General features: G+C 41.5%; 1 protein-coding gene across 1 annotated transcript in view; it reads right to left on the bottom strand.

Annotated features, from left to right (window-relative positions):
- Positions 1-21,265: 21,265 nt before the first annotated feature.
- The window catches only part of LOC308285263 (uncharacterized protein), a 734,101-nt gene continuing 727,400 nt past the window's right edge, over positions 21,266-27,966 (bottom strand). Inside the window, exons 44-48 of the mRNA XM_080725980.1 lie at positions 25,674-25,955; positions 25,144-25,446; positions 24,739-25,056; positions 24,132-24,437; positions 21,266-22,137 (exon numbers count right to left, since the gene is read on the bottom strand). Coding sequence (XP_080582106.1) covers positions 21,776-22,137; positions 24,132-24,437; positions 24,739-25,056; positions 25,144-25,446; positions 25,674-25,955 — 1,571 coding nt within the window. The 3' untranslated portion in view covers positions 21,266-21,775. The remainder of the gene's footprint in view (positions 22,138-24,131; positions 24,438-24,738; positions 25,057-25,143; positions 25,447-25,673; positions 25,956-27,966) is intronic.

Here is a 27,966-nt window from a genome sequence, read left to right as displayed (position 1 = left end):
CCTTGGGCCTTTGTAACTCAGTCCCACTCTCTCCAACCCCCCTCCCCTGTGACGCACCTGCCAAAAGTGTCTTGGCTGGAGGCTGTGTGGAGCTACACATGGTAAAGCATCCCCATGTGCTCAAACAAACACCCTAACCCTAACAAACAAGCCATATAGAGCTTTCTTAGGTTTAAATCTTAATAGTAGACCTGGTATCTGAACTGTACTGTTTTGTTTTGTGCGTGTCCTATGCTAAATAAAGTATTCAAACTTTCAATCAATCAATGAAACAAACCAAAGCGTAGCAGTAGCATTAGCCTAACAAACAAAGGGGTAGAGTCTTGGTTATTCTGTGCCACATATGGCTGAACTATCATGAGTTTACCTTGCATATAGGTGGATAAGGCTGAACTATCATGGGTTCTCCTTCACCTTGCATACAGGAGGGCAAACACCACCATGTGCAGCAGAGTCAAAATGGCAGTCTGGGAGGAGCCAGACTTTTATAACTTCCTGGTCATGTGACAGGTGCAGTGGGTGCACCATTCACCTGGCTGGATGTGTGTGTGTGTGTGTGTGTGTGTGTGTGTGTGTGTGTGTGTGTGTGTGTGTGTGTGTGTGAGAGTGCGTGTGCGTGTGCGTGCGTGCGTGCGTGCGTGCGTGTGTGTAAATTCCTCAAAATGAGGCTAAACTAGCTGAAGTAATCTCCAGAAACATATAAATGCATCTTGCATCTTCCCGGTGGCTTTTGTTGGCGTTTCACCTAGCTAAAAAACCTCCATGATTTTCAACTTCAGGAGCAGTGCAGCGCTTGAGATCTGCTGCGCTGCAATATGTGAAAACAGACGATAATATGGATTTGGAAGCGTAATTACAATGCATTTGTCATTAAAAACAAAATATATTTTATATTGAAGGGTAAAAACCTCAGGTCCTCTCGGATAATTAAATGCATTTTGGAATGGCCCGAACGGACCCGTGGCAATTAGACCCTATACCCTACCCTGACCCGAGGGACACGTTGATATTTTAGACTACAATCTTGGTGGTCTAAATGAAAAGTCATTCAATGATCATTATGAAAGTGTTTAGCTCAGTGTCTAGCTCAGACCTACTCTGGATTGGATACTTTTTACTACCATGTTTAGTACCACTTTCACACCACTCTACCCAGGTCCTTGTAGTGGAAAACCTGGCACACAGTAGTTTTGGACTGATCCCTCACCTTTCTCATGATCATTGAAACCCCACAAGGTTAGATCTTGCATGCATGCAGCCCCAGACAGAGGGACCTTGTCCTTGATAGATAGACATCTTGGCTATTGTCCTGTAGCCCATTCCAGCCTTGTGCAGGTCTACAATTGTTTTCCCTGGGTCCTTATCAGGTCTTTGGTCTTGCCCTAGTGGAAAAGTTGGAGTTGAGTGTGTGAATCAATCAATCAATCAATCAATCTATCTATCTATCTATCTATCTATCTATCTATCTATCTATCTATCTATCTATCTATCTATCTATCTATCTATCTATCTATCTATATCTTATCAGTTTATCTATCCATCTACCCAGTCGTAGCATAACATTTCAAATAGTTTTTGCATGCCATCATGTTTGGTGGGGCATTTAGGGGGGCATTGCTCCCCCTTGCCTTTGCCTAGATCCGGCCCTGCATCTGGACAGAACGGCCCATACAAGGAGATATGTACCTGTGTCATTTCCGATACCACGCGAAGTGAGCACCGCTCACTTTGCACTGGTGTGATTTTTATGTCCATTTTATGTCCATTTTTTATGTCCATTAACACTTCAAGTCCTCCACAAGGACTGAATAGCATTATCTCATTATCTTATATCAGGAATCTTCCACACTTTCAGTCCCAAAGGACCCCTTAGCTGAGAGAGAGATGAAGCAGGGACCCCCAGATTCCATATAGTTTCATCGTTTGACAGCACAATCATCAATGTATTTTGGATTCATGTCACTTTGTGTCATCAGATGTGTAACCACCACGTCAATACTTAATAAACTTGACGTTTCACTCTGTACTTAGTCTGCTCTTTTTTCCCCTCTACACCAAACAAACCTCTTTGCCGAAAATAGGATAGCCGATCTACAAGCTTGTAGATCGGCTATTTTTGGCTAAAGTTCTCAGAATACGGACATTAGGGTTCAAGTGGTTAATATAAAAAAGGAGAAAAAAGGTTTCTATCACACAAAGATTTTAAGGACCCCCAGTAGTAACTTTGTGGACCCCCTAGGGGTCCCACACCCCCTGTTGAAGGGGTCTTCAACAGGGGTCTTATAATTAGGGGTGTAACGATAGAGTAACTGCATCGACATATCATTTTTAGCGTAAAAAATCGAAATGAAAACAGCTAAATTCGAATCGGCAGTGCAAAGAATCGATTGTATCGATACTACCTATTTGTGCATTGTATTTAGCATTTTTTTAAGAAGAAAAAATTAAAAGGAGGGGTTGAATTACTTTTGCTTTGCATATACCGTAGTTACACTGGTCTATCGATAAATGTGTGTAATCTCTGGGTTCATGTCAAGGTGCAGGTTTGTCGATACACAATGTCCATGTATTTGGCAGATAATTGGGACCGTCAGGTCGCATTTACTATCAAAACCTCCACCAGCTGTCTGTCCTTCAGTAAGTCAGTCTGTCACGTCACACTTTTGCCCTGCTCATATCTCCGCCATCGTTGCCCCTATCCATGTGAAATTTTCCACACACACTCCTTTACCTGCCAAACCACAACCTCCACTCATCAATTCTCACATGGCCCTCTTCTAGCGCCACCATGAGGCCGATTCTTGCAAAACACATTTTTGGACACTGCTCCTACAATTCTTGCCCTAAAATCACGCAAATCATATCAAAACCTCCACCGGCTGTCTGTCTGTCAGTCAGTCAGTCCATCAGTCAGTCAGTCTGTCTGTCACATCACACTTTTGCCCTGCTCATATCTCCGCTATCGTTGCCCCATCCATGTGAAATTTTCCACACAAACTCCTTGCCTGCCAAACCACAACCTGCACCCATCAATTCTCACATGGCCCTCTTCTAGCGCCACCATGAGGCCGATTCTTGCAAAACAAATTTTTGGACACTGCTCCTAAAATGTTTGCCCTAAAATCACGCAAATCGGTACACAGTATGTCTACACTCATGTCATCAACATGGATCTGTCCCATATAGCGCCACCATCAGGCCGATTTTTTCAAACACATTTTTGGACACTGCTCCTACACATTTTGGCCTAAAATCACGCGGCGACCCGACGGTCGCTTATCTCCCGATTAGGGAGTCTTACTGGTCACTTGACACTTTGTTTACTTATTTATATCCATAATAATACATGTTTCCCTTAAAAACCTGCACTATCCACACCTTTCACACAGATGTAATGTCTTTGCTAAATAGTTACTATATCGATTTTAAATCATTGAATCGAATCGTATCGTATCAACATGAATGAACCAATATCTCTGTGGCTGAAACTAGACGATCTACAACGGTGTGTGAAGTGAGGACACTGGCGTTGAATGTTCACAGCTTCACCACCCAATATATGAATGAATAGACCACTGTAAAGCACTTTGAGCAATCCATTATTAGAGCCACCCTTTGTGACCAGATTGGTGGCGAGTATTTTACGAGGGCCTTTGTACTCCGTAGAAGAATGGATGGTGAATGTTCTTCAGAATACGGATGCAGGGGTTCAAGGGGTTAACAGGAACAGCTGCATGGACACTTACCCTACAGCTGGCCAATCACAACGTGACACCCACACGCACGCACGCACGCACACACCCACACACACACACAGTCAAAGGAGGAAAACACGCATGCACGTGCACACACACACACGCACACACACACACACACACACACACACACACACACACACACACACACACACACACACAGCGCGCACACGCATAATTAATCTCCATAGTAACCTCTCCAGCAAGAAGCATAATATCTGCAAGCAATCACCCAAGCCCCACCTCTCTCTCTCTCTCTCTCTCTCTGTCTCTCACTCACACACAGGAGGATCCAAATTCCAAAACGACATTTTTGATCAACAACAACAGGGCTCCATGTTTGGAATAACAGATCCCGAGCACTTTCTTTTTTAATATTCTTTAAATCTTCAGATTTGTTACAGTGTAACAACAACCATCCAACCAGTGTGAAGAACCATGTTGAAACCAGTGATCAATCTACACAGAATATAGGTATGTAGCCTACTGCTTTATTCCTGCTACACTCGGGCGTCGATTGGGTATGGCAAGGCATGGAAGCTGCCATACCTACTGTAGCATAACTTAGTTTTATGGCTCTATGACTATCTGCCTTGATTATTCTGTTATTAAATTACTTCAAACTTACTAGAATGCAAATGAGAACAAAATGACTGCTTTCGCAAGGTATTTATATACTCCACAACGCTTGTACCCCCCCCCCCCCCTATATCTAGGCAAATGTTTAAACAAGATGTTGAGTAAAATAAATAAGAATATGCCGAGGGTTAGATACATAAAGACAATTCAAAGAGTAATGTAAATTTAAAAGAATATTGCAGAGAGTAAAATAAATGTGAATGTGATTTAAAATGTAGGCATTTAGCAGACACTCTCAATCCAGAGTGTTTTACAATAAGTAAGGTAATACATCACATACATCAAATGCATAGCAATAGTAGGCCTAATCTAAAAAGAAAGAGAAAACAACATAGGTAGACCAAGCACCTATTCAGCAATAAAAATGCTATCTACATTATAAAGAAGCCTTTTCTAGCTGCTCCAGTGTCTCTCTCTTCTGCATACATCTGTCCCTGCTCCTGTGATGCACCAGACTGTGCGCTGTATTTGCTATCTATTATGTATGGTCATAAAAGGTAGGAATTAAATTCCAAAAGTAGGAATTAAATTCCCAAAAAGGTAGCACATCCAACAATCTACTGTAAATCAGTGGAGGACAAAGTACTCACATTTCCACTTTTTTTTTTATTGGCACGCACCAAAAAGAACACTTTCGCGTTCAGGCTATGAGCCTTGATCAGAGCATTCACATGACATAAATTCAATTATGTATGGTCATTGAGGGTAAGCAAGTGCTGTAAGTGCTATGGGCAAAGGTGGAGTCTGAGGGTCTTCAGAATATGGCGGAAGCTAGGGAGTGAGTCTGCAGTTCTAATTGCAACAGGAGTTTATGCCACAGTTTGGGGGCTTTGAAGGTCATCATCAGTGTTTACTCTGTGCGGGCAGCAACCGAGAGCCAGTGGAGGGAGCGGAGAAGGGGAGAGGTGATGTACACAGAAGGTAGAAGAATACACCAGGTCTATGCAAACTGTGCTGTTGTAAACTGTTTAAACAGCCATTCAATAAATAAACCACAAATAAATAACCTCTTCTCAGATATAATAACTAACACTTAATGTACATGCCAAAGTACATGCTTTTATGATTGTTTTCTTTTATGTCAAATGCTTTAGGTGGTCATTTTGAAATGAGACACTTCCTGTTTAAAACCTTTGGGCCCCCCTTGTAGGATCACCCCAGGGACATTTGTACCACATGTCATGCCTTTATGCCATTCTTTAGGTGTAAATAAATAAATTGCAAACCAACTTAAAAGTTGTTGTCTCCGTCAGGCTGAAAGACACGGCCAATAACAAACAAAAGATATTCACAAAGCTGCAGCGACCTTTTCACGGCCTGTTTTTTATTTATTTATTGTGAGGGTAGCCTACCTACCCTAGGGGAAAGGGACTGAAAGTTGAATTCTAGGCTAAATAGGGGAGAACGGGGTAAGATGAACCACTTTTTGCTTAAGTTGCCCTGGAAGCAAGAAAAAGTGAGATGGCAGTAAAATCAAAACATCTAGACTAGATATTTCAGGATGTCTTCTATCATTTGAAATGATGAGTTAGTATAGCATATAGTGATACTTCTAGTGAACCCAAAATAATAATGAATATGCTTATATGTGTAACTTAACTGTTAACGTTTAACATACAGGCCTGTGTCCTTCACTCTCTGTGTGCTCTTGGTAGAGGAACCTTACGTAAGGCCATTTAAGGCTATTATTAAATTAAGATACTGATTGCTTCCTTACCAACGCTGAGATTCCAACCAATAAATTAGACAACTTGCTTTTAACCAGATTACATGGATAGCTCAAAATGGTTCAAATGGAATGTGGTCATCTAATGTGGCTAATCCATCAGAGGATATGTCGTTTGGGCACTCAGCGCGGGTAATATGTCTTGACTAGGTCATAGGGCCAGCACTGAAGAAGGTGCGGGCAGATGCAGACCAAAAAATAACACCCGTGTGAACTGAGCGGTGGTTTACCCACCAACCCCCCCCCCCCCCCCCCCCCCCCCCTTCCCCCCTGTGTGTGTGTGTGTGCGTGTGTGTGTGTGTGTGTGTGTGTGTGTGTGTGTGCCTGGCCTGGCCTGAAAACAGCGCCCCTCCTTTAACATGTGTGGTCATAAAAGGTACTACACCACAGGCTTGAGGCTACATACAGACCCACCCACATACCTACACACACGGCCACGCTATGGAGACGGTGTGACCACCGCTCAAAAAGGGGGGTTAACCTGTTAACAATCCTGTATAATTTGCAAAAAACGCCTATACACAGCGTACCCAAAGTAAATTGATTGTTGTTTTTAAACCATTTGGAGTAATGCATTGGGCATGGTCTCATTTTGAAGAAAACATTTTGAAGTTTTACCCAGAAATAAATAATCACTCTGTGTGCAACTGACATTGAGTAATGCAAGTTTTAACTTACTGGAATAGCAGGTTTTTAATCCTCGCCTAAATATTTTCAGTAAATAGATGCCTGCATAACACTGTTATTATCATATAGGAGCTGAAAAACACAATGTGGACACATTTTGAAGCCTTACCTAGCCCAATTTCAAAGGACATGATAAAACTACAAAATATGAATATTTTACACATGTTTTACTAAGTGTATGTTTATGCGTTTTCATTTGGAGACATTTGCATATATCATATAAAAAGGTCAAAAAAGGGCTAATAGACTGGATTTTTTTTATTTTAATTTTTTATTATTTTTATATATTTATTATTATTATTATTTAATTTATTTATTTTAATGACAGCCCTAACACTCTTGGTCTGACGTTAAGCGCGCTGCTGCGCATTTACGCACGTCCAGTAGAGCTGTTACGCAGGGGTTTTTGGGTATTGTAGTTCACATCAGCCATGGATTTTATCATGTTTACCCTTCCTCTACACAAGAACATCATTGTTGTGGAAATATATGATGTTGTTGGAGTACAATCCAACTCTAAACGTGAGTAGCAGCAGATTTATGAATATTTGTTTGTTTGTTTATGTCGGACTTCTGCGTTGTTTGCGGCGTGAGTTTCGGGGCTATAATCAAATGGTTTGCAGATTCGGAATCACAAGAATCTTAGCTTTAAAATGGTATACAGCTTGGCAATGCAAGTGAAACAGAGGCTTGTCTAAACGTGATTGTTTGTCAAAATACGGCCGGGTTCGGCGCGCTGCTGCGCATTTACGCACGTCCAGTAGAGCTGTTACGCAGGGGTTTTTGGGTATTGTAGTTCACTTCAGCCATGGATTTTATCATGTTTACCCTTCCTCTACACAAGAACATCATTGTTGTGGAAATATATGATGTTGTTGGAGTACAATCCAACTCTAAACGTGAGTAGCAGCAGATTTATGAATATTTGTTTGTTTGTTTATGTCGGACTTCTGCGTTGTTTGCGGCGTGAGTTTTGGGGCTATAATCAAATGGTTTGCAGATTCGGAATCACAAGAATCTTAGCTTTAAAATGGTATACAGCTTGGCAATGCAAGTGAAACAGAGGCTTGTCTAAACGTGATTGTTTGTCAAAATACAGCAGGCGGCAGGCGCGGGCAATCCATTAAGGCGAAAAGGCCGTCGCCTTACATTTATTCTGTTGAAAATGTAAAATATAGCCCCCAAAGCACCCCCAAGCACCCACAAAACTTAAAGAATGTTGCTCAACCCCCCTTGCCCACTCGCTGGGGAAGGCAGCCAGCCAGTTCATTGGGATGTAAATTGAATTCTGGTCGCCTTTTCCTCGCCTTTTGTTCCTGCGCGTCTTTTGTTATAATGGTGTTACGGGGCAGGGGAGGGGATTTTGGGCCATTATCACCTCTACATGGCTGAAAGGTGGGATACTGTATGTTGCTCTCAGACTAGCCTTGATTCATTACTGACTGAACTCCAACATGAGACCACCAGCTAAGAAGAAGTTCACCCAGAAAAGACGCTCCAGTTCACCGCCGCCAGCAAAAGCAAGCCGCCTTCTGAAGACCTCCCTGCCGCCGCTTTGGAGCCGCCTTCGCCGCCTTCCGAAGACCTGCCTGCCGCCGCACGCAGCACCGACAGCAGGGGCCGAGGCAGCCTGCTTCCCGGACACAGAACCAGGCTCAAGCGGCAGCAACTCACCGACAGCAGCGGGGAATACACTGCATGCTTTTATGACAGGCTGCAGCCGACATGCTACTTTTATTGACCTTCAGAAAGAGAAATATCCACACAAGAGAGAAGAGACCCCTTGAACTTGAACGTGGTTGTGACACAAGGTGGAGTTCAAGAGCTAATGCTGTTACTAAAGTGCACGAACTTTATGACGTTATACTAGACCTTTTGAGTAATTATGTCACGAATCTAGGTCCATCATGTGAAGAAGCAAATGCAACTAGGATACAAACAAGGAAGTTTGTTTTCCTTCTCGTTCTCTTTAAAAACCTGTTTTCTAGTTCTGATGCAGCAACCAATGGCCTGCAGTCTAAAAAGACTACTGTACCAGACGCTATAGATTTAATTGATTGTCTCAAAAGACAGCTGTCAGCGATTAGGTGTGATGAAAATAGCTTGAAAGGATATAAAAGCATCCTGACCGAAACAAATGCTTTATGTGCCGAACATGCTATTGTAAAGTGGGATAGATATGCAGTTAGTACAGCTCGAAAATGCTTTGTTCCCTCTAAATTCAAAGATAGTATCATTACCACTACCCTGGGAAAACAATCAAGAGTCCAATGTGAAAAGGATTTACGCATCATTTTAAACCAGATCGTAGGCTCTTATGGTGTCATGACGTCTGCTAGTGTATTCTTAGCAACTCCCCGTGCTGCTAATGTAACTGATGCTGATGTAACTGAAATGGTAGAAACTCTCAATGTCTCTGGCAGTGTTTTGGGTGTTGCTGCAGTTAAAGAACATGAGCTTGCTTTATTTATGACTCACCTTGATATCAAAGAAAGCAAGGGAGCCAAATGTAACACACTGCTTAAGGTTTTAATTTGGATGTGTGCCCTGCAAATTGAAACGTGTCACTATTTGGGCATATTGTTTGCCTTGTTTGTAATGCTGTGCTTTTTGAGAATAAAAATCCATGCATTGAATATACTTGAATATTGTTTTTATTTATTTATTCACTTTAACGTATTTAAAATGGAAAATGTGTTTTTTTATGGGCGCCCCCCCCCCTCCCCTCCCCTGGGGGGTGGGCTTCTCGATGGGGGGGGGGGGGGGGGATATGGGGGGGGGCACCTCGTTGGCATTTCGGCTGGCATTTCGCCTATCCTGACCCTCATTCCTGGGTACGCCCCTGGCAGGCGGGCCCGCCGGCGGGCCCAGACCTGTTAAGAGGTTAAAGGGATATTCCACTTTCAAAAAACTTTTTGTCATTGTATGGTCTAATCAGGCTTGTATGAACACCCTGAACAGTTTTTAATTGTCTTCATTCAGTATTTAGATATTTGATGTAAATGTTACCAGGCCCTCCAGGCTCAGGGCCTCTCCCCACACACACTCATTGTAAATTCAAACTCCATTTTAACACCCATTATTTTACATAGATAACATTTACATCAAATATCTAAATATTGAATGAAGAAAATTAAAAACTGTTCAGGGTGTTCATACAAGCCTGATTAGACCATACAATGACAAAAAGTTTTTTTGAAAGTGGAATATCCCTTTAAGCCATCTATTCGCTCAAGTTAATCAAGTGATGCAAGCATACGAGCATCTGCCTCCTGAAATGCCTGTGTACGCTTTATTCTGAATTATCTTTAAAATAGTATACCAACAGTGAAACGCTGGCTCTCTCCTTCAAGCCATGAGAGAGACCACACGCAGCTGTTTTCTGAGAGACTTTACAATGGATTGTGAACACTGTAATAAAGCCTGAATATTATAACGAAGAAATTGTTTTGGACTATTCATCTCTTCATCATTTTTCTGTCAGATGCAACATAAGCATCTATGACAAAGGGACATAAATATGACTATGATTTTTAAGTATTAAAAAAAGAAAAAAAGTGGTCATGTGGCTCAACTTGCCCCAGGTTAGGGGTAAGTTGATCCAAGTCAAGGGGCAAGTTAACCCATATGATATTCTTAACTTTAACAGTTTAAACTTGAACAAATAATGTATTTATTTATCAGACATATTTTAATAACACATTTCCCTTTTGCAAATAGTCTTATTTATTTTCTTATAAAAACAATTAAATAAAATGTGTTATTCAGAACCTTTTAACATTTGCAAGTATTAATATAATATTGAAAACTTCTCTTAAATGAGTGTATTAATCAAAATGAAAGAACATTCAGCATAATTTGAGTAGCAAAGACCTAATAAAACTAGACCAGGTCAACCTGGTTGTGCCAGACCCCCTGTCTGTCATCATCATTTATGACATCATGCCTTTTGTAGGCATGTCATCATCATGTCATCATCATATATACCCTTTATATAGAAAACCCGGACAGACCGACATTTGCTTATGTAGGCCTACCCATTTCATGGGTCTGGCAAATATGAATGGTGATTCACATAGTTCAATTTACCCCAAGGCATTTGGTTCATCTTGCCCCACGGCCACCATTTTGACAAAACCTGGCTAGCTTAATGCTTCAGGCTGATATTTAGCTAAATGATTCACATATTTCTATACATTGGAATATCACCAACAACATGCATGATGTATAAGTTTAGACCTGGGTACATTTGCTTTAACATAAAAGTCATTATACCATAAAAGTAAAACGAAAAACAACAAAAACATCTTTTTGTGTAGAAATGTGTGTGCCACTTTGCCCATGTGTTTGTCAACTCCAGAGGTCAAATGACAACTCATGTGTAGAGTTTTAAAGATAAAGGGGGTCGTTCATCTTAACCAAGGGTTCATCTTAGCCTGTTCTCCTAATTATGTTCTTACTTTGGGGAAAAGTAAACTTGATCCGAATAGGGCATAACAGGGGCGGCCATTTTGTGGTTACACACAAAAAAAGGACATTCACTGAAAATCTTGTCCCTCATTAGAGTTAACTCTGCTCCCTGCTCCGCCTCTGATATTTGCTCCTAAGCCGGTCATCGCTGCTTGCATTTTTAATTCTACTTATTTTTGTAATGTCTTCTTCTTCTTCTTCAGGTACAGAGCTATAAAAAACATCTGACAATGCAGACCACCATGTTGAAACCAGTGATCAAGTTACACAGAATAGGTATGTAGTGTTTTATTATGTTACTGTAAACATAAAGGGCCCTTATCTCAGTGTCGAAATTCCAACCCGCAATGTGATTCACATGCGGGTCTTGCATGCGTGACGGAGGAGAGTATTGCATCAGAAGTGACGCGCGCGTGCGTGCGTGCATGCGTGCGTGCGTGTGTGCGGCTCCAGTTCACTTCTCTCTCATTCTCTCTCTGTGCATGCGTGTGTGAGAGATAACTAAACTCACGTTGCTGTAAACCTCGTTCCAAAAAACATAATTCCAAAGTCATTGGAGTAGATGTGGACAACAGTTGTCGTCGATTTTAGGATAACGTTTTTAGTTTCCTTTATAGAGTTTAAAACATAGCTATCAGTTAGCAGCTAGTGGGAAGGAGGAGGGAAGTATTGCCATTCTGTTTCTGCTAGAGAACCAAGCAAACGGGTCTATAGAATGTGTAGCCAGATTCAGTTTTTTGGCGAGAGAAACAAGCAAACAGGTCTATAAAAATAATCAACTGGGGAAGGTCAATCAAACAGAAATGTTGTTGTCTAATATTGTTTAAGAACACTGGTTCTTAAACATTTTCATGCCAAGAGCAATGACCCCAAATGTGTACAATATACTGTACTAAAAAAAAGAAAAAAAAATGTAAGACTATTGAGAGAGTAAGATTGATTCTGCTTTTACAGAAACATGCTAACGATTATAACCAAGTAAGCTGAAATGTTATTGAATATAATTGAAAGAGTGACATGGTTTGTTTTTGCCTTGAAAATATTGAAGGGCATACAATATTGCCACTGTCTGTAAGTGAACATGTTTTTTTTTTCTTTCCTCTTTAGGAGGAATTTCCCTAGGACTAAAACTATATAATATATCGCATCGAAAATCGAATCGAATCATGACCTTAGAATCGAAAGTTGAATTGAATCGGTGATTAGGCGAATCGTTACAGCCCTATAGCCAAATGATATCAACATCTTATGAGCTTGTATATCGGCCACTGTATTTTAACTGTTAGGCATAGATATTGTACTGTTTTATGGTGTTACTGTGAAGTAGGAAACCTTTTGTCAAAGCCTAATTGATAATTGGATGTGACAGCTAATCAATATTAGCCCTAATTACTAGCATATATACCCTACTTGTTATTTTAATATTATGTTTACTTTTTGAACTTTGTATTTTCCCCATGAAGGGTCAGTCTCTCATGAGCAGTGTTTGGAGTGTTTTGGGTTCAGAAAAGCATGTAATCACTAATCAGTCAGACATAATGTTGATGGAGGTGGAGACACTTCATTCTGTCCAGGTCCAATGAAACAATCCTCATGTAGACTATTGGGAAGTTAACAAAATAGGGTTACATTTTCTTCATATTAGAAAGTGTGTATGTTTAAGAACGTTCTCTTAATGTGTTTGCGCTCACACTGCACGATGTTAACCGCATGCAGCAAGGAACTGCATTAGACCAGTCAGGGACGTGCTGGCCATTGGGAAAAGCGGGACAACTCCCGAGCGGCCGGTTCATTCCCGGCCGGTCCAGGCCGGCCATTAGGAAAAAATAAATTGATAAAATGTCGGCCTTTGTTCCATTTTGGGGGCTGGGCGGCCAACAAAGTAAATCGTCACTGTCGGGCAGAAACCTTGTATCTCCAAGTTTCAAATTTGTAATTTTTTTCGCAAAGCAAAGCCCTGCTTCATCATACAAGGCCGTCGCACAAAAGTAGTGAAAACAGCAGATCTACAAGCACACAAGTTGTGTGCTTGTAGATCGGCTGTTTTCACTAGTTTAAATCATTTTTAAAATGATAAATACTAAACAAAGGGTTTTGGACATACAAGGTTTCCACCCGACAATGACGAAATATAACTCATGTAACTGGCCTACTGGCTTGTCACTTTGTCACAAATCTTTGAGTAGCAGCAGCGCTATAGAGAGAGATCTCTCTCTATAGCACGCAACGAGGGCCTCTCCAACTCTTTCCCGAGCTGACTCCTATACGGTCAATTACATGAGTTATATTTACTTTGTGGGCCGGCCATTTTTTTTTATGGACGGCCTGGACCAGTCGGCATGGACAGACTGGTCTCAGGGACATGCTGTTGACGCTGCTGCCGCGAGGGAGATACAGGGTCTTTCCTAGAGCAGATTATTAGCTTTCATTTCCCAATAGAAATGTAATAACATTCCCAGCAGTAATGTGTGCAACTAACTTCTGACAACAACAAACAACACATGTATAGGCATGCCGACATCCCAGCCAATCACCGAGCCTGTTGCTATATGCGTCCTAGAACGTTCCATATGACTGGCCACTACTCCCCCATTGAAACAACCACATTAATATTGTACAGCTTTTCATGCATGTCTAACGTCCGATAGACCAGATGTTCGTCTCTTCTCCATCACGTCAACGAAAACACACGTTCATCTCGTCATATTTTAGTCATCAGAGACTTATGTTTAGCTTGTTAACGACACATCTTTGTCGTGAAAAAAGGGGTGTGAAGCAAAATACTGAACATATCCAATTCTTCATCAACGTGTCCCGACGGCTTTATCGACGGCACACGTCTCTTGCTGACAAGCTCCGAATGGCTCCCTGGTTTCCGACTTCTTCCATCACAGACGTGACATAATTTATGCCAGGTCGCGGACAGCGCGTCCACTGTCCAGTCTACTCCTATACTGTTATTGCTGAGGTTGAGTTCATTCATCCTGAATGAATGGACTTTCAATTCCTTCATTCCAGATCAGTCCATGGAGTCCAGACTGCAGGTGGAGATGAACTCTGCAGACCCAGCCAGGGCTGTTTCTACTGAACAGAAGGAACCTGGAGACCACCAGGACCTCAGTGAGTTTCATGTTCTGTCTGTTTCGTGGTTTCTTTTCTGTCTTTCACTTCTGATGTTAAAAATTATGAATATTGAGTTTAACGCATTGCCTTACAACGAGTTTGACATTGGTGTTTTGACAATGAATAGCCTATGGGTCACCTATTATTTCCCGATACCCTGACCTCTCCTGACATGTCTATGACATACTGTAACCGGAACAGATAAAAGCGTTATAACTTATAATAAAACACAATGTGTGTATGTGGCAATTGAGGGGCTGGACCCGAGGTTGAGGCGGAATCCTCTATCTTTCAAATGGATAGTAATGTATGGACAAGGATTATTTTCCGATCCTAGCACACCCGCAGTCGTCTTTTGAATGCTCCCCTGGGTGGATTGGAGCGACGCTGAATATTCAGTGACTTTTAAGAGATTGGTGAAAAAAAAGCTCAGAATCCTGACAATTAATGAGTTTTTAATTCTCTCCTAAAAGGAAAAGTCAGAAATCATTTAATCAGAGATGCAGATAATTGCCATATTTAACAGTAAATCTGACTTTTGTTGTTAAGTTAGTGTAAGAACGTCTGATAGAAATGGCTTTCATCTGCTATGGATTTTCTATTTCAGATACCTGTCCTGCCCTGTCTCCAGTTAAACCAAGACGTTACTGCTGTGACCAATGTCAGAAAATGTTTAAAACAAAGGAGAATCTCAAAAGACACCAGAGAATTCACACTGGGGAGAAACCTTACTGCTGTGACCAGTGTGGGAAAAGGTTTACTGTAATTGGTAACCTCAACAGACACAAAACAATTCACACTGGAGAGAAGTCTTACTGCTGTGACCAGTGTGGGAAAAGCTTCAGTCAAATGGATACCCTTGTACAACACAATTTAATTCACACTGGATTAAAACCATTCAGCTGTGAAATGTGTGGGAAGTGTTTTACTCGGTATGGAATCCTGAAAACCCATCAGCGCACCCATACTGGAGAGAAACCTTACAGCTGTGACCAGTGTGGGAAAAGCTTTGCTGGCATGAATTGTCTCAAAAGACACCAGCTCATTCACACTAGCGAAAGGCCTTACCACTGTGACCAGTGTGGGAAAGGCTTCAAACAAATGGCTCACCTTGTGCAACACAATAGAAGTCACACTGGAGTGAGAGTGAGGTCTTTCAGCTGTGAAACATGTGGGAAGTGTTTTACCACAAATGGATACTTGACAAAGCACCAGCGCATCCATACAGGAGAGAAGCCTTACAGCTGTGACCAGTGTGGGAAAAGGTTTGCCCAGAGTTCTAATCTCCAACATCACCAGCTCATCCATACTGGAGAAAAACCTTTCAGCTGTGAAACATGTGGGAAGTGTTTTACCACAAATGGATACTTGACAAATCACCAGCGTATCCATACTGGAGATAAGCCTTACAGGTGTGAAACATGTGGAAAGTGTTTTAGACAGTCTGGAACGTTAAAAGACCATTTGCGCATCCATACTGGGGATAAGCCTTACAGTTGTGAAATATGTGGGAAGTGTTTTACTCAGGCTGCGGGATTAAGAAGACATCAACACATCCATACTGGAGAGAATAGCCTCGCTACTGTGAGCCATCCTCGAGAGAAACCTTTCAGTTGTGAAATATGTGGAAAGTGTTTTACCAAGCCTGGAGCAGTAGGAAAACATCGCCACATCCATACTGGAGAGAAACCTTTCAGCTGTGAAATATGTGGGAAGTGTTTTACTACGTCAGGATCTTTAAAACTGCATCAGAACATCCATACTGGAGAGAAGCCTTTTGGTTGTGAAACATGTGGGAAGTGTTTTACCGACCCTGGATCATTAATGAAACATCGGCGCATCCATACTGGAGAGAAGCCATACAGCTGTGAAACATGTGGGAAGTGTTTTATTATGTCTGAAAAGTTAAAAGTTCATAATCGCATCCATACTGGGGAGAAACCTTTCAGCTGTGAAACATGTGGGAAGTGTTTTACTCAGAGAGTACACCTGAAAATACATAAGCGCATCCATACTGGAGAGAAGCCATACAGTTGTGAAACATGTGGGAAGTGTTTTACTATATCTGGAAACTTAAAAAATCATTTGCGTATCCATACTGGAGATAAGCCTTACAGCTGTGAAATATGTGGGAAGTCTTTTACTGAGTCAGGAGGATTAAGAAGACATCAACGCATCCATACTGCAGAGAACAGCCTTTCTACTGTGAGCCATCCAGGACAATCTAGATTAAACAGGAGGAACCTGAAGACCACCAGGACCTCAGTAAGTTTCATTCTGTTTCTCTCTCTCTCTCTCTCTCTCTCTCTCTCTCTCTCTCTCTCTCTCTCAGCTATTAGTTACACAGTAGGCTCTGTAGAAGACCCATAGCTTAGTGTTAGTTTGTTTTCTTCCATGTGGACTGGGGGTTTACTTGCCCAAACATTTTACACTCTTGCTAGTTGTATTGTATTGTATTGTATTGTATTGATATTGCCATTACCTTGTGAAACACGTCGATTATTCAGTATCTATTGATTCCTTCCATCTGAACCATATAGAAGGTCCCGGGTTCAATTCCCGCCGGGGAGTGTTCTCCCCTCCGTGTCATCAATCAGGCTTATCATTGATGACATCAGGGATCTCCATATGGTCATAAAAGGTGCAAGGACGGAATTAATTTGCAAGTGTGACTCATGTCGCGCAACCACACTGGTTAGACTGACACAATATGTCCATATATGGGCATTCCCAGATATGGGCTTGATATTGATGGCCATAAAGGGGATTCTATTATTGTGGTTTCCCTAACAGGGCATCATCTGGGAATCAGATGTAGAGTTCAGCTCCATATATGGAGATCTAGGTGATTGATGATCCAGTCGTACAGATAATTCTCCCGCCCTGTCCTCGGTTAAATCAAGATGTTACTGCTGTGACCAGTGTGGGGAAAGGTTCACTATAAAGAACAGAACATTTAAACAACAAGACAATTCAATATGTTGTACACAGAACATCAAATAAAGGAAACCTTGCATCCTAATGTCAGGAAGGACATTAGAATGTACAAAACTGGGAGAGACTAGTTCAAATAAAAACAGTTATAGTGCAGTAGTGGCAAACAGAAAGGTCTTTAGTTGCAGAGTCACAGTTTTCTTGGAGTTTGTTTTAAATATATGGTGCATGAAAACCAAGTGCTGCTTCCCCAGGTGTATTTTTGGTTTTAGGTTCAGAATGCAGACTACACCATGTTAGTTCATTCATGTTAACATGTCCTGTCTATCATGTTTGTTCAACTCTCTCCCCAACCCCCAGGCTCCTTCAAGCAGCTCTGAGTCATCTGATGATTGATGTCCAACCAGCAGGATGTCCTCTGGACTCCCTGGAGGATCAACCTGGGCCATCTGATGGTTGATGATCATCTATCAGGATCCTCTGGTCATCCACTACTTTGTACTTACATTTACCACTGTAATAGTTTGGTGTTTTCAACTACTGAAATTGGATTTTGATAATTAGCCAATACTGTACAGTGAAATTGTTATGAAAATGCCGCACATTTTGGACACTTTCCACTATGTGATATGGTAACTGGTCATTATAATTATAATGTATTAATCATGATTGTATAGTGTGGCATGTTAATTAGTATACTGCACATTGTAAATTCAATCATTTTTCTTTGCGTTAACTTTTACACATAATACAACACATAATGCAACTTATTTTATATTGAATCTGTTGTGGTGTATCCTGCAGTGAACAGTGAACAAACCAAAGATTCGGGCAGGCTGGAAGTCCTAAATCCCTAAATCCTGGGGTGGGCTGAGTGTTGAAGACAGCAGCAATAAACTATTCATGGGTTGCATTTGTAGTCCTACTGCAGCGGCCATGTTGAGGACCAACAACAGGTGTTCTGATTGATGTAGAACATTAGTTCTTTGCCAATCAGAAACACCTGTGTTGGTCCTCAACATGGCTGTTTAGGACTACACATGAACCCATTAATAATGAATAGGCTATTATAATGCACTATATATTGACAGATAAGCTAATTAAACTACATAATTGCTGTACATGACCAGGCTACTACAATGTCACTATGACCAGGCTGAATGTACAATTCCTGAAAAAAAAAATATATTTTGATGTGTATATAAACTACATAATTGCTGTACATGACCAGGCTACTATTCCTGAAAAAAAAAATATATATTTTGATGTGTATATAAATACTGTATGTGTTCCATTAAATTTTGCTTCTTACATATTTTAGGACATTTTAGAACGCTTGACCACATTCGAAAGGGTTAATTAAAATAAGCGTAATTGTACTTGCTGTACTGTTTGCAATTTGTTAATAAAGAATTCAATTTGAACACTGTTGCTGAATGCAGTTTAAAGATGTTTATCATACCGGATGTATTTTAACTTTATTTCTATCTCTAGATATCTAGAGCTGTTCAGTGTTCACTCAACATTTGACACCCAGGACTGACAACAACCATCCTGTGTGAAGAACAGAGTTGTATCAGTGACGCAGAGTCAGGGCGTCCCCAGCAAAATACCTTGAGGTTTAACCACTTTATGCAGTTCATTTTTAAATGTTATCATTTTCATTATCCACAGTACTTAAAACAATATTTCGAACGTTTGACTACCACACATCAGCTAAGACATTGTTCACAGATTTATTTTGAAGTTCCGCCTGTGTCGACATCAGTTGCTAAAAAAATCGTTTATGTTCAAAGCTCCTTCAGATTGGAACAACCTACCTATATTCGTTCAATAACATCTTTTCAACTGTTTAAAACCACACTGTCCTCTCACTTTGAGACCACCTGTTCATGTTTTAACTAATCATCATGTTTTGCTCATTCATCACTATAATAGATCTATAATGTAATGATTATATATGTGCTATGTGTACTTTTGTGGCTGTTTGTTGTGTTGGTGTTTGTTATGTTGTGTTTTGTTTACTGTTTTGTTTACTGTTCTGTTTGTTTTGTCTGATGTTGATCGAATTGTCTGTACACTTCTTGTCTAAATGTGAAAAAAGTGTTAGCGGAGCTCCTTGAAAACGAGATGGTTCATCTCAAGGGGTTATTCCTAAATAAAGAATTTCATTTCATACTTTAGATATTATAAAATGGCTGACCTGCAAGCTCCTAGGAATGCATGTATTGCAATGAGACCTTTTGTGAGCTTGTAGGCCTGCTACTTTTGAAAAGTTCCACACATCTTGTGTGCAGTGGATCCCAAACTGGGGTTTGGGATTCCCAGGGGGGGGTCCATAAATTATTTTGGGGGGTCCCAAGGTGATTAGATTAATGTGCAAGATTGTTTTCTAACTCATCAGTAAACAAACCAACATATAGTATCTGTATAGCTGTATAGTTTATCTGCACACTGCTTAAGTTAACAATTTAACTTTTAATACCAAATTGTCCAAGTTTTGTAAACAATGGTTAAAAAAGCATATCTACAAGCTTACAACGCCTCACAGTGGCCATGTTCACAATATTTAACTGTGGAACCAAGTCAAAATGAATGTAATGCCTCAACTCCTACAATTCAAGTGCTTGCAGGGTTGGGATCCCCCAGTTCAACATGATTATATATTGGGGTGTTGCAGCTTGAAAAGGTTTGGAGCCCCTTGTCTTATGGGAGTCCCTGTACCAAAATGGTCTCTAAGCCAAATACATCTCAAGAACCACGCTGTGAGGTGAATTAAAATGTTGAGCTCACAATGACCAGACTGAATGTGTTTTACTATCATATTCAGGCAAGTGATTTTGAATTCATGTATTGTATATACAGTAGGCTAGTGCACTTCCAATGATGAAAGCTGTGTTGCTTCCTGGAGTAACCTTACTTTATGTGAGTGTCAAATAATTCAGTCCTGCCACATGATCAGGGGTTGGGGTTTTTATCTATGAAACAAAAAACAAAAAATCCAATGATTGAGGGTTTGTGCCAATGCAGGCGCCATCAATGTGTCCGTACACGGACAAAATGTCGATACAAATTTGCTGTCAAAATCAACACTAGTTCTCTTATAAGTGTTATGACATGCCCCGAAAATGATCACAACTTGAGGCGGCGGCTTGTGGCACTGCTCTTGGTGTCCTCTAAATACAAACTTAGGACTCAATGGAGAAGGGTGGAAAGCTACTACTACATGCATCACGGAGTAGGCCTACTAAGAAAGCATACCAACATTTAATACACTGCTAGGTTCTGCTAAGTAGATTACTGCATGTCAGACATTGCATGACATTTGAACGCTAAAGACGAAACGGTTGATTTGATCCACAACAACGACAACGTAGCATCGGCAGGAATGACAGCCCCTCACCCCACGGAGGTTAGGGTTAGGCATAGTTTTACTGAGGTTAAGGTTAGGGTTAGGGTTAGAGTTAGGCATAGTAAGATAATGGCTAAGCACAGCTGAGCTAGGCTAGTAGATAAACAAAGAAAGAGGGGTCGCAAACGAGTGACGTCAGCGACTACACAAGTGAATGGCTGTTGTCGCCATCGCATGGTGAATACGCAGAATTACACAGGTGCGCAAGGGTGTGTGGTGACAAACGACAAAACGAGTGCTCTTACCACGATCCAACTGAGTTACCCAATCTAACTGTAACATATATACCTGGCCACTGATTAGGTGTGAGTGGGAGCAGGTGTGGTGAATTGGAGCAGGTGAGGGGATTAGGCCACTAGGGGGAAGGTTGGTGTCTAATATGGACTTTTCCACACAGTGGCTTTTGACTATAGTTTGTCACCCATATAAGCTATATTGTGCAAGTGTCATACTGTTAACTTGCATACAATAAATACATTTGTTAACAGCCCAGTTATTCAACAAGAGTTTATTATACAAACATTGATATGATTATAAGAAAGTACAGTAGGCCTTCTGTAATACAACTGAGCTCCAGGGTTTATTTTATAAATAAACCCACCTGCCTGATTTAACATTATTTCATAGTTATCACCCATTCCTTTTGTGACACGTCATTATAGCTTCAGATTTACAACAAGACAAGACTTCGGAAAGCTACTTCCTCCACATCATCACCATGTGTTGTCTTTAACCCAGATGTTTTGAATGTCCCCACAATATTGGGAACACTATTGCAATTGACTGGTCTATTTATTTAATTATTTATTTATTTATTTAATTATTTAATTATTCATTCATTCATTCATTTTTCCCAATCGTGATGGGCAAACTATTTGGAAAATGTAGTAAGCTACCTTACTAGTTACTATAACTAAATATAGCTAAACTACACTACAAGCTATCCTGTAATGTAGCAAATTTCCGTTACACTACTTAGAAATGTAGTCAAGCTATGTAGCTTAACAACTTGTAAATAACTACTGCCCATCAATGGCTGAGCACAACAGAGAGGGCGCTGTTTTTCATTTGACGATGGGTTCCCAGGTTGCCTGAACAGGTCACCTGCAGTCTGCTACGGGTAGAACTAAGCCTCTTTGTTCCACCACACTCACTAAGTGAAGACTCAGAGCCATCGCAAGAAAATGTCATCTCCCATACAGGTAGCTCTACAACACCGCGTGGTTCTTTTGCTGAAACAACAGTGCCACAGTCCAGCTGTCTACACACTACAGCTGCTGGCTTCTGGTTCCAGGGCCATCCATCCACTGGTCTCCACTCTCCCTGGTGTTTCATCTCCAGTGTGCCAGTACAGTGACTGGTTCCTCCCACCAACCTGACAGCATCAGACTCTGTACAGAGACAAGAGATAAGCATTTGTCACACCACAAATGGTCAGAATGAAACGTGTTTGTGTCCGAGCTGGACTGGAAGCTTCAAGCTCGATCCATCCTTCATTGCACGCCGGTGTCGCAAGCCAAAAATAGCCGACCTACAAGCTCACAACACGCGTGGATATAAAATGTTGTGAGCCTGTAGGTCTGATTTTCGGGGTGCGCCATGTGACAGAGCATAAACTAGGTTCAAGGCTGACGCATACTTCAAACAGACAAAAGACATATATATATTTTTTTTTAAACATCCAGCTTGCAGAAGCCAAAGACTTTTTTTTTTTTTCTTCTTTTTTTTATTCGATTTTGGGCTGATCAATGCATTAGTTAAGACTACACTTTACGGAATAATTATGGATGTCTGACCAATCACACGCATATTCACTTTTGGGTAATCCGTGGAGGTGTTCTACTATTTAGAAAATGTAATGTGCAAGAAATGTAGAAAAATAACTTCAGCAAGGGACGGAAAATATAAATGCACGCTAAACAGTGTGAACATAGATTGAGAGGAAATCCAACACAAAGCATTTTATGTTGTTAGCCTACTTTTAGTCAAGTTGCATTTGAATGTACTTTAAAGTGCTGATGGATTTGAAAATATTGAATCATGAATACACACTTTCTAGCGATAATCATAACACATTATAAAGGATTTTATAATGACTTGTAATGTCAAGTTTTATAATACTTGATAATTGATGGACACGGTTTACATATTGTATAAGATAGTTCTCATGGATATTATACATTTTAATACTTAAAGATGTCATGACATTATTTCTCTTTCTTTTTTTTTTAATTGGCCTTTTTTAAAGCGCTTTACAAATGGTCTTTTCATTCATAAATCGGGAGGTGAAGCGGCAAACAGTCGACCCCATGCATCCTCACTTCCCACATTCAAACACCAATGGTGAAAAGCTGATACCGACCGACCCATTGGGTTTTGCCCAGTGATTACATCATTTTTATTTTTATTTTTGTATTTATTTTATTTTTATTAGTGTGCAGGCCAACCAGGCAATATGTCAAATCAACCGCCTTTATCAAGACACGCCGGGGTGCATTTTGCTAAGAGATACGTTATATACATAGTTTAATTTTTTTCAATACATTTTCTCCATTGACTTTAATTTAAAAATCAAACCTCGGTTCGAAGTGGAAGCTAATGGGGATCCTAATAAAGAATAAAGAATAAAGAAGTGAAGCGGTGAACTTTTATTCTATGTGTTCTAGAGCTATGAACTCTGTGATCTATACATTCTTCCAATTCTGAATGAATGAATGATTTTATCTGGAGGGCCGAATTGTCATGTGAAGCTTGACCAATCCTCGATTCTGGTCTCATTGGACATTTTTAATCATCCAATCATCAGACCGGGACAGACATTACACACATATTTTGGATGTACGGGACAGATGAAACCTGTTCATTCTGGACTGGAATGACCATATATGGACATGAACGGGACACACACAGGACACACATGTACGGGACAGAACCTGTTCATTCTGGACTGAAATGACCATATATGGACATGAACGGGACACACAAAGCCACTCCTTGGAAGCGGCTTTCACCGCTTCAAAAATAGAGAGAGGGCGAGATCATTTAGCGACCTACAACTGGGTTGCAACCTGGTCGGTAGTTTTCAGCAACCGGGTCTCTAAAGCTACCGACCGGGCCTGTATATCACCGACTGTGTCGCTAAATCTACCGACCGGGTCGCTGACCCAGGAATTGTGCCAAACTCAATAGGGAAAAACAGTCCATATATGGTCTTTCCAAGATATAGCCTTAATATTGATTACATCAATAAAAGGTACAATGACACAGTGATCTCCATTTCTATTAATTGTATTAGTGAATTAATCTTCCCCCAATGACTTGTATGGGGAAATGTCTACACAACTTTCTTTTAATAATCCAAACAAAACTATAGTTTGTCTTTAACCTGAGCAGGTGAGTCCAACAGCTTTGTCCGGTGAGCAGGTGTTTCTAGTTGAGTCAGAGGTTCTACAGTCCAGGAGAACAGACTCACTGCCTTCACACTGGAAGTCTTTGGTCCACAATGGAGCCTTGCCTTCTCCATAGAGCGCCCCCTGGAGGACTGAAGGAGACCCACAGCCAAGCTCCCTACAGACCACCTCTGCATCCTGCTGGTCAAAGTCACCTTCACACACTGAGACCCACGACTGATCAGACTTCACCTCCACTCTGCCTGAACACAAACTGGTCCCATTCACCAACCTCACAGACTCTGGAGAGAGAGAGAGAGAGAGAGAGAGAGAGAGAGAGAGAGAGAGAGAGAGAGAGAGAGAGAGAGAGAGATCATTAATTGAAGCTAATAAATCTTCCATTTGTAAAGATAATTTAAAGGGGTATTTACAGAGATATTTACATGTTATGTTTACAGAGCAGAAACACAGACATAATCACACAGACAACAGGCCAGACAGACAGACAGACAGACAGACAGACAGACAGACAGACAGACAGACAGACAGACAGACAGACAGACAGACAGACAGACAGACAGACTAAGTCGCTGTGTGTGTTACCTGAACAGATGAGCTCCAGTTTCTTAGGGGAGAATGGAGTGGAATCAGATGTTGCTGTTCCACAATCCCTCAGTGAAGACTCAGACCCATCACAATGAGAACTAATCTGCCACACAGGCACTTTTTCAGGGTCAAAATGCCTTTCTACTGAAACAGCAGAGCCACAGTCCAGCTGTCTACACACTACAGCTGCAGTTACAGCTGCAGAGTTGGCGTTCAAGTAGGAATAGTAAATGGGTCTCCACTCTCCCTGGTGTTGCATCTCCAGTCTACCAGTACACTGACTGGTTCCTCCTACTAACCTGACATGACCAGAGTCTGTACAAACAGAGAGTAAGTGGTAAAAGTGGTATTACAGCATCATTATACATTTCAATCCAATCACAATTGCAGTTTGTCTTTTACCTGAGCAGGTGAGTCCAACAGCCTTGTCAGGAGAGCAGGCATTGCTGGAGTCTGAGGTTCTACAGTCCATGAGAACAGACTCCCTGCCTTCACACTGGAACTCTTTGCTCCACATCTGAGCCTTAACATCTCCATAGAGCGCACCCTGGAGGACCAAAGGAGGTCCACAACCAAGCTCCCTACAGACCACCTCTGCATCCTGCTGGTCAAAGTCACCTTCACACACTGAGACCCACGACTGATCAGACTTCACCTCCACTCTGCCTGAACACAAACTGGTCCCATTCACCAACCTCACAGACTCTGGCGAGAGAGAGAGAGAGAGAGAGAGAGAGAGAGAGAGAGAGAGAGAGAGAGAGAGAGAGAGAGAGAGAGAGAGAGAGAGAGAGGGGCGGGGGGGGTAACAATCACTAGAGGGTCACAGAAAGGGAGTGTTATTTTAATGACAGACAGACAGACAGACAGATAGAATAATATAAATATAATGACATACGATTAGTGTAATTGTTGAAGTCAATAGTTTGTGTTACCTGAACAGATCACCTTCAGTCGTTCAGTGCTATAATCGCCCTGTGCATCAGACCCCTCAAAGGGAGCATCAGACCCCTCAAAGGCAGTTGTAATCTGCCATGAAGCATCAAATCGTCCTGTTGAAACAACAGAGCCACAGTCCAGCTGTCTACACACTAGAGCTGATGTCTTCAGGTTCCACTCAGACCTGACCTTTGCTGGTCTCCACTCTCGCCGTTGTTTTACCTCCAGTGTACCACTACAGCGACTGGTTCCTCCCACCAACCTGACAGTATCAGGCTCTGCACAAAGACAAGAGAGTAAGCATCATGAAGAAATAAGTAAGAGGCAACTGCTTGGCTTAAGAACTTTGCATTCACTAAATAAAATCACGTAGTATACAGGACTTCTACAAGTGACTTCTTATCAACGTATGCACCTGCAGAAACACAAACCTGCAACTCATTAACTTAAAGAGGACCAGGGGAATCGAACAGCAGAATCTTAAGACCATGCGCTCCTCCACCTTCCTTTTGAGGAAGCCTCACAGATGCTCAATAGGGTTTAGGTCTGGAGTACTGTGTACTAGAGGTCTTCACGGGTCCAAAAAAGCGAACCGAAATCGAAAAGTATCGTCAAATTTCGTCGGATTTCCGACCCGTTCCGAAATAATAATCCCATTACAAAACCAAACCCGAGTGGCCCCGTAACGGTCTGTCCGATTCCGTCCTGTTTCGGCTTTCTTTCTTTTTTTAACAGACCGAAACCCGTGACATGTTGTCCCGAAATCTTTTTATTTCCGAGGTTCTGAGAGTCCCGACCATTAAATCATTATCAAAACCCCCTTTCATGTATCGAGATCCGTCACTCACGGCAGCTGTGCGGTGTGCGCTGTTAACTGATTGACAGGCAGAAGAAGGCTGCCAAGGAATCTAATATTAACAGCGAAACAAATGCCAGGGATAAAGGAATACTTTTAGGCTATTTTCTATCATCAGAGGTAAGTCATTTTCGGTTTGTTTGTCATGGTTTAACTTGTAGTGCTTGCGAGTGCTTTTTCATCAGCCTGACGGGCGACAGCAGGAGTAGCTGCTACGCATCACGCATGCATTACGCACACACAAAGCTCCTTTTTCCCCGTTGTAAATCTGATCTTAGACCAGCATTATCATCTCACAGTTACAGAGCCATTCTTCATGTCGCTGCCTCGTGGCTAATAACGGACCTGAATCTGATTCTAGGTCAGCCTAAACACAGCACAGCACACACGTTAAACACAACTCCAGTCATAGCGCAGCAGCGCACGCCAGCGCGCGCGGCCGCGCGCACACACGCACGCACACACGCACGCACGCACGCACGCACGCACGCACACACGCGCACACACACACACACACACACACACACACACACACACACACACACACACACACACACACACACACACACACACATTCATTGATTGCTTGCTTTATAGTTTGCATAAAAAAGAAGAAAGTACACACACGTCACACACACAGTACGGGTCATATCGGGTCCTCTCGGGTTATACACATGATGATTACAGTCCCGTGTTCCGAAGTGTTCCGAGGGAAATGCGACCGTTTCCAACCCGGCTCCGAGTGATTATGATAAAACACTGACCGAACCCGGTACGGGTCTCTCGGGTCCTCGGGTAATTTCGGGGTCAGGGCCCCCGTGAAGACCTCTACTGTGTACTGCGACAGTATGTCACAGTGCATGTTGCCATTCATGGTTGCCTCAATGAACTGTAGCTTCCCAGTGCCGGCAGCACTCATACAGCCCCACAAATGGAATTCATTCGGATCAGACTGGAAAAGAATATACATTTCCATTCCGAGGTGTTTACATGAGCATTTCTATTCTGAATACATTTTGAATTATTTGTAACAAGAGTATTTCCATATTACAGTATTGATACTTTTACTTAACCCTCAAGTTCTCTTCGGGTCATTTTGACCCGTTTTACATTTTCATTTGGAAAAAAAGGTAGAAGTTTATATTTTTTTTCCTCCTGAAACTCACATTAAAGATTCTTATGAGATGAACATGTAAAAAAATATTTTTGAACTACACCCATGCTACACCCCCCTCATATTTTTTGAACCTTTAATGCTGTTCGGGTCATTTTGACCCAGAAGCACAGATGCACAGAAATACACAGTATTATGCCGAAACACAGACACACAGTCACCCCCACTTCTAACACCCCCCTTCCGAAGCCCGCTCCTAACCCTTCCCCCCTCCTACAGAACGAAGGTGTAGTGAATCTGAACAGAACTTAAGGGTTAA

The sequence above is a fragment of the Nannobrachium achirus genome (assembly GCF_963921795.1).
Source record: "Nannobrachium achirus genome assembly, chromosome: 5".
Lineage (NCBI taxonomy): Eukaryota > Metazoa > Chordata > Actinopteri > Myctophiformes > Myctophidae > Nannobrachium > Nannobrachium achirus.
Note: the sequence above shows the minus strand (reverse complement) of the source record. Positions and strands in the feature narration are given on the sequence as shown.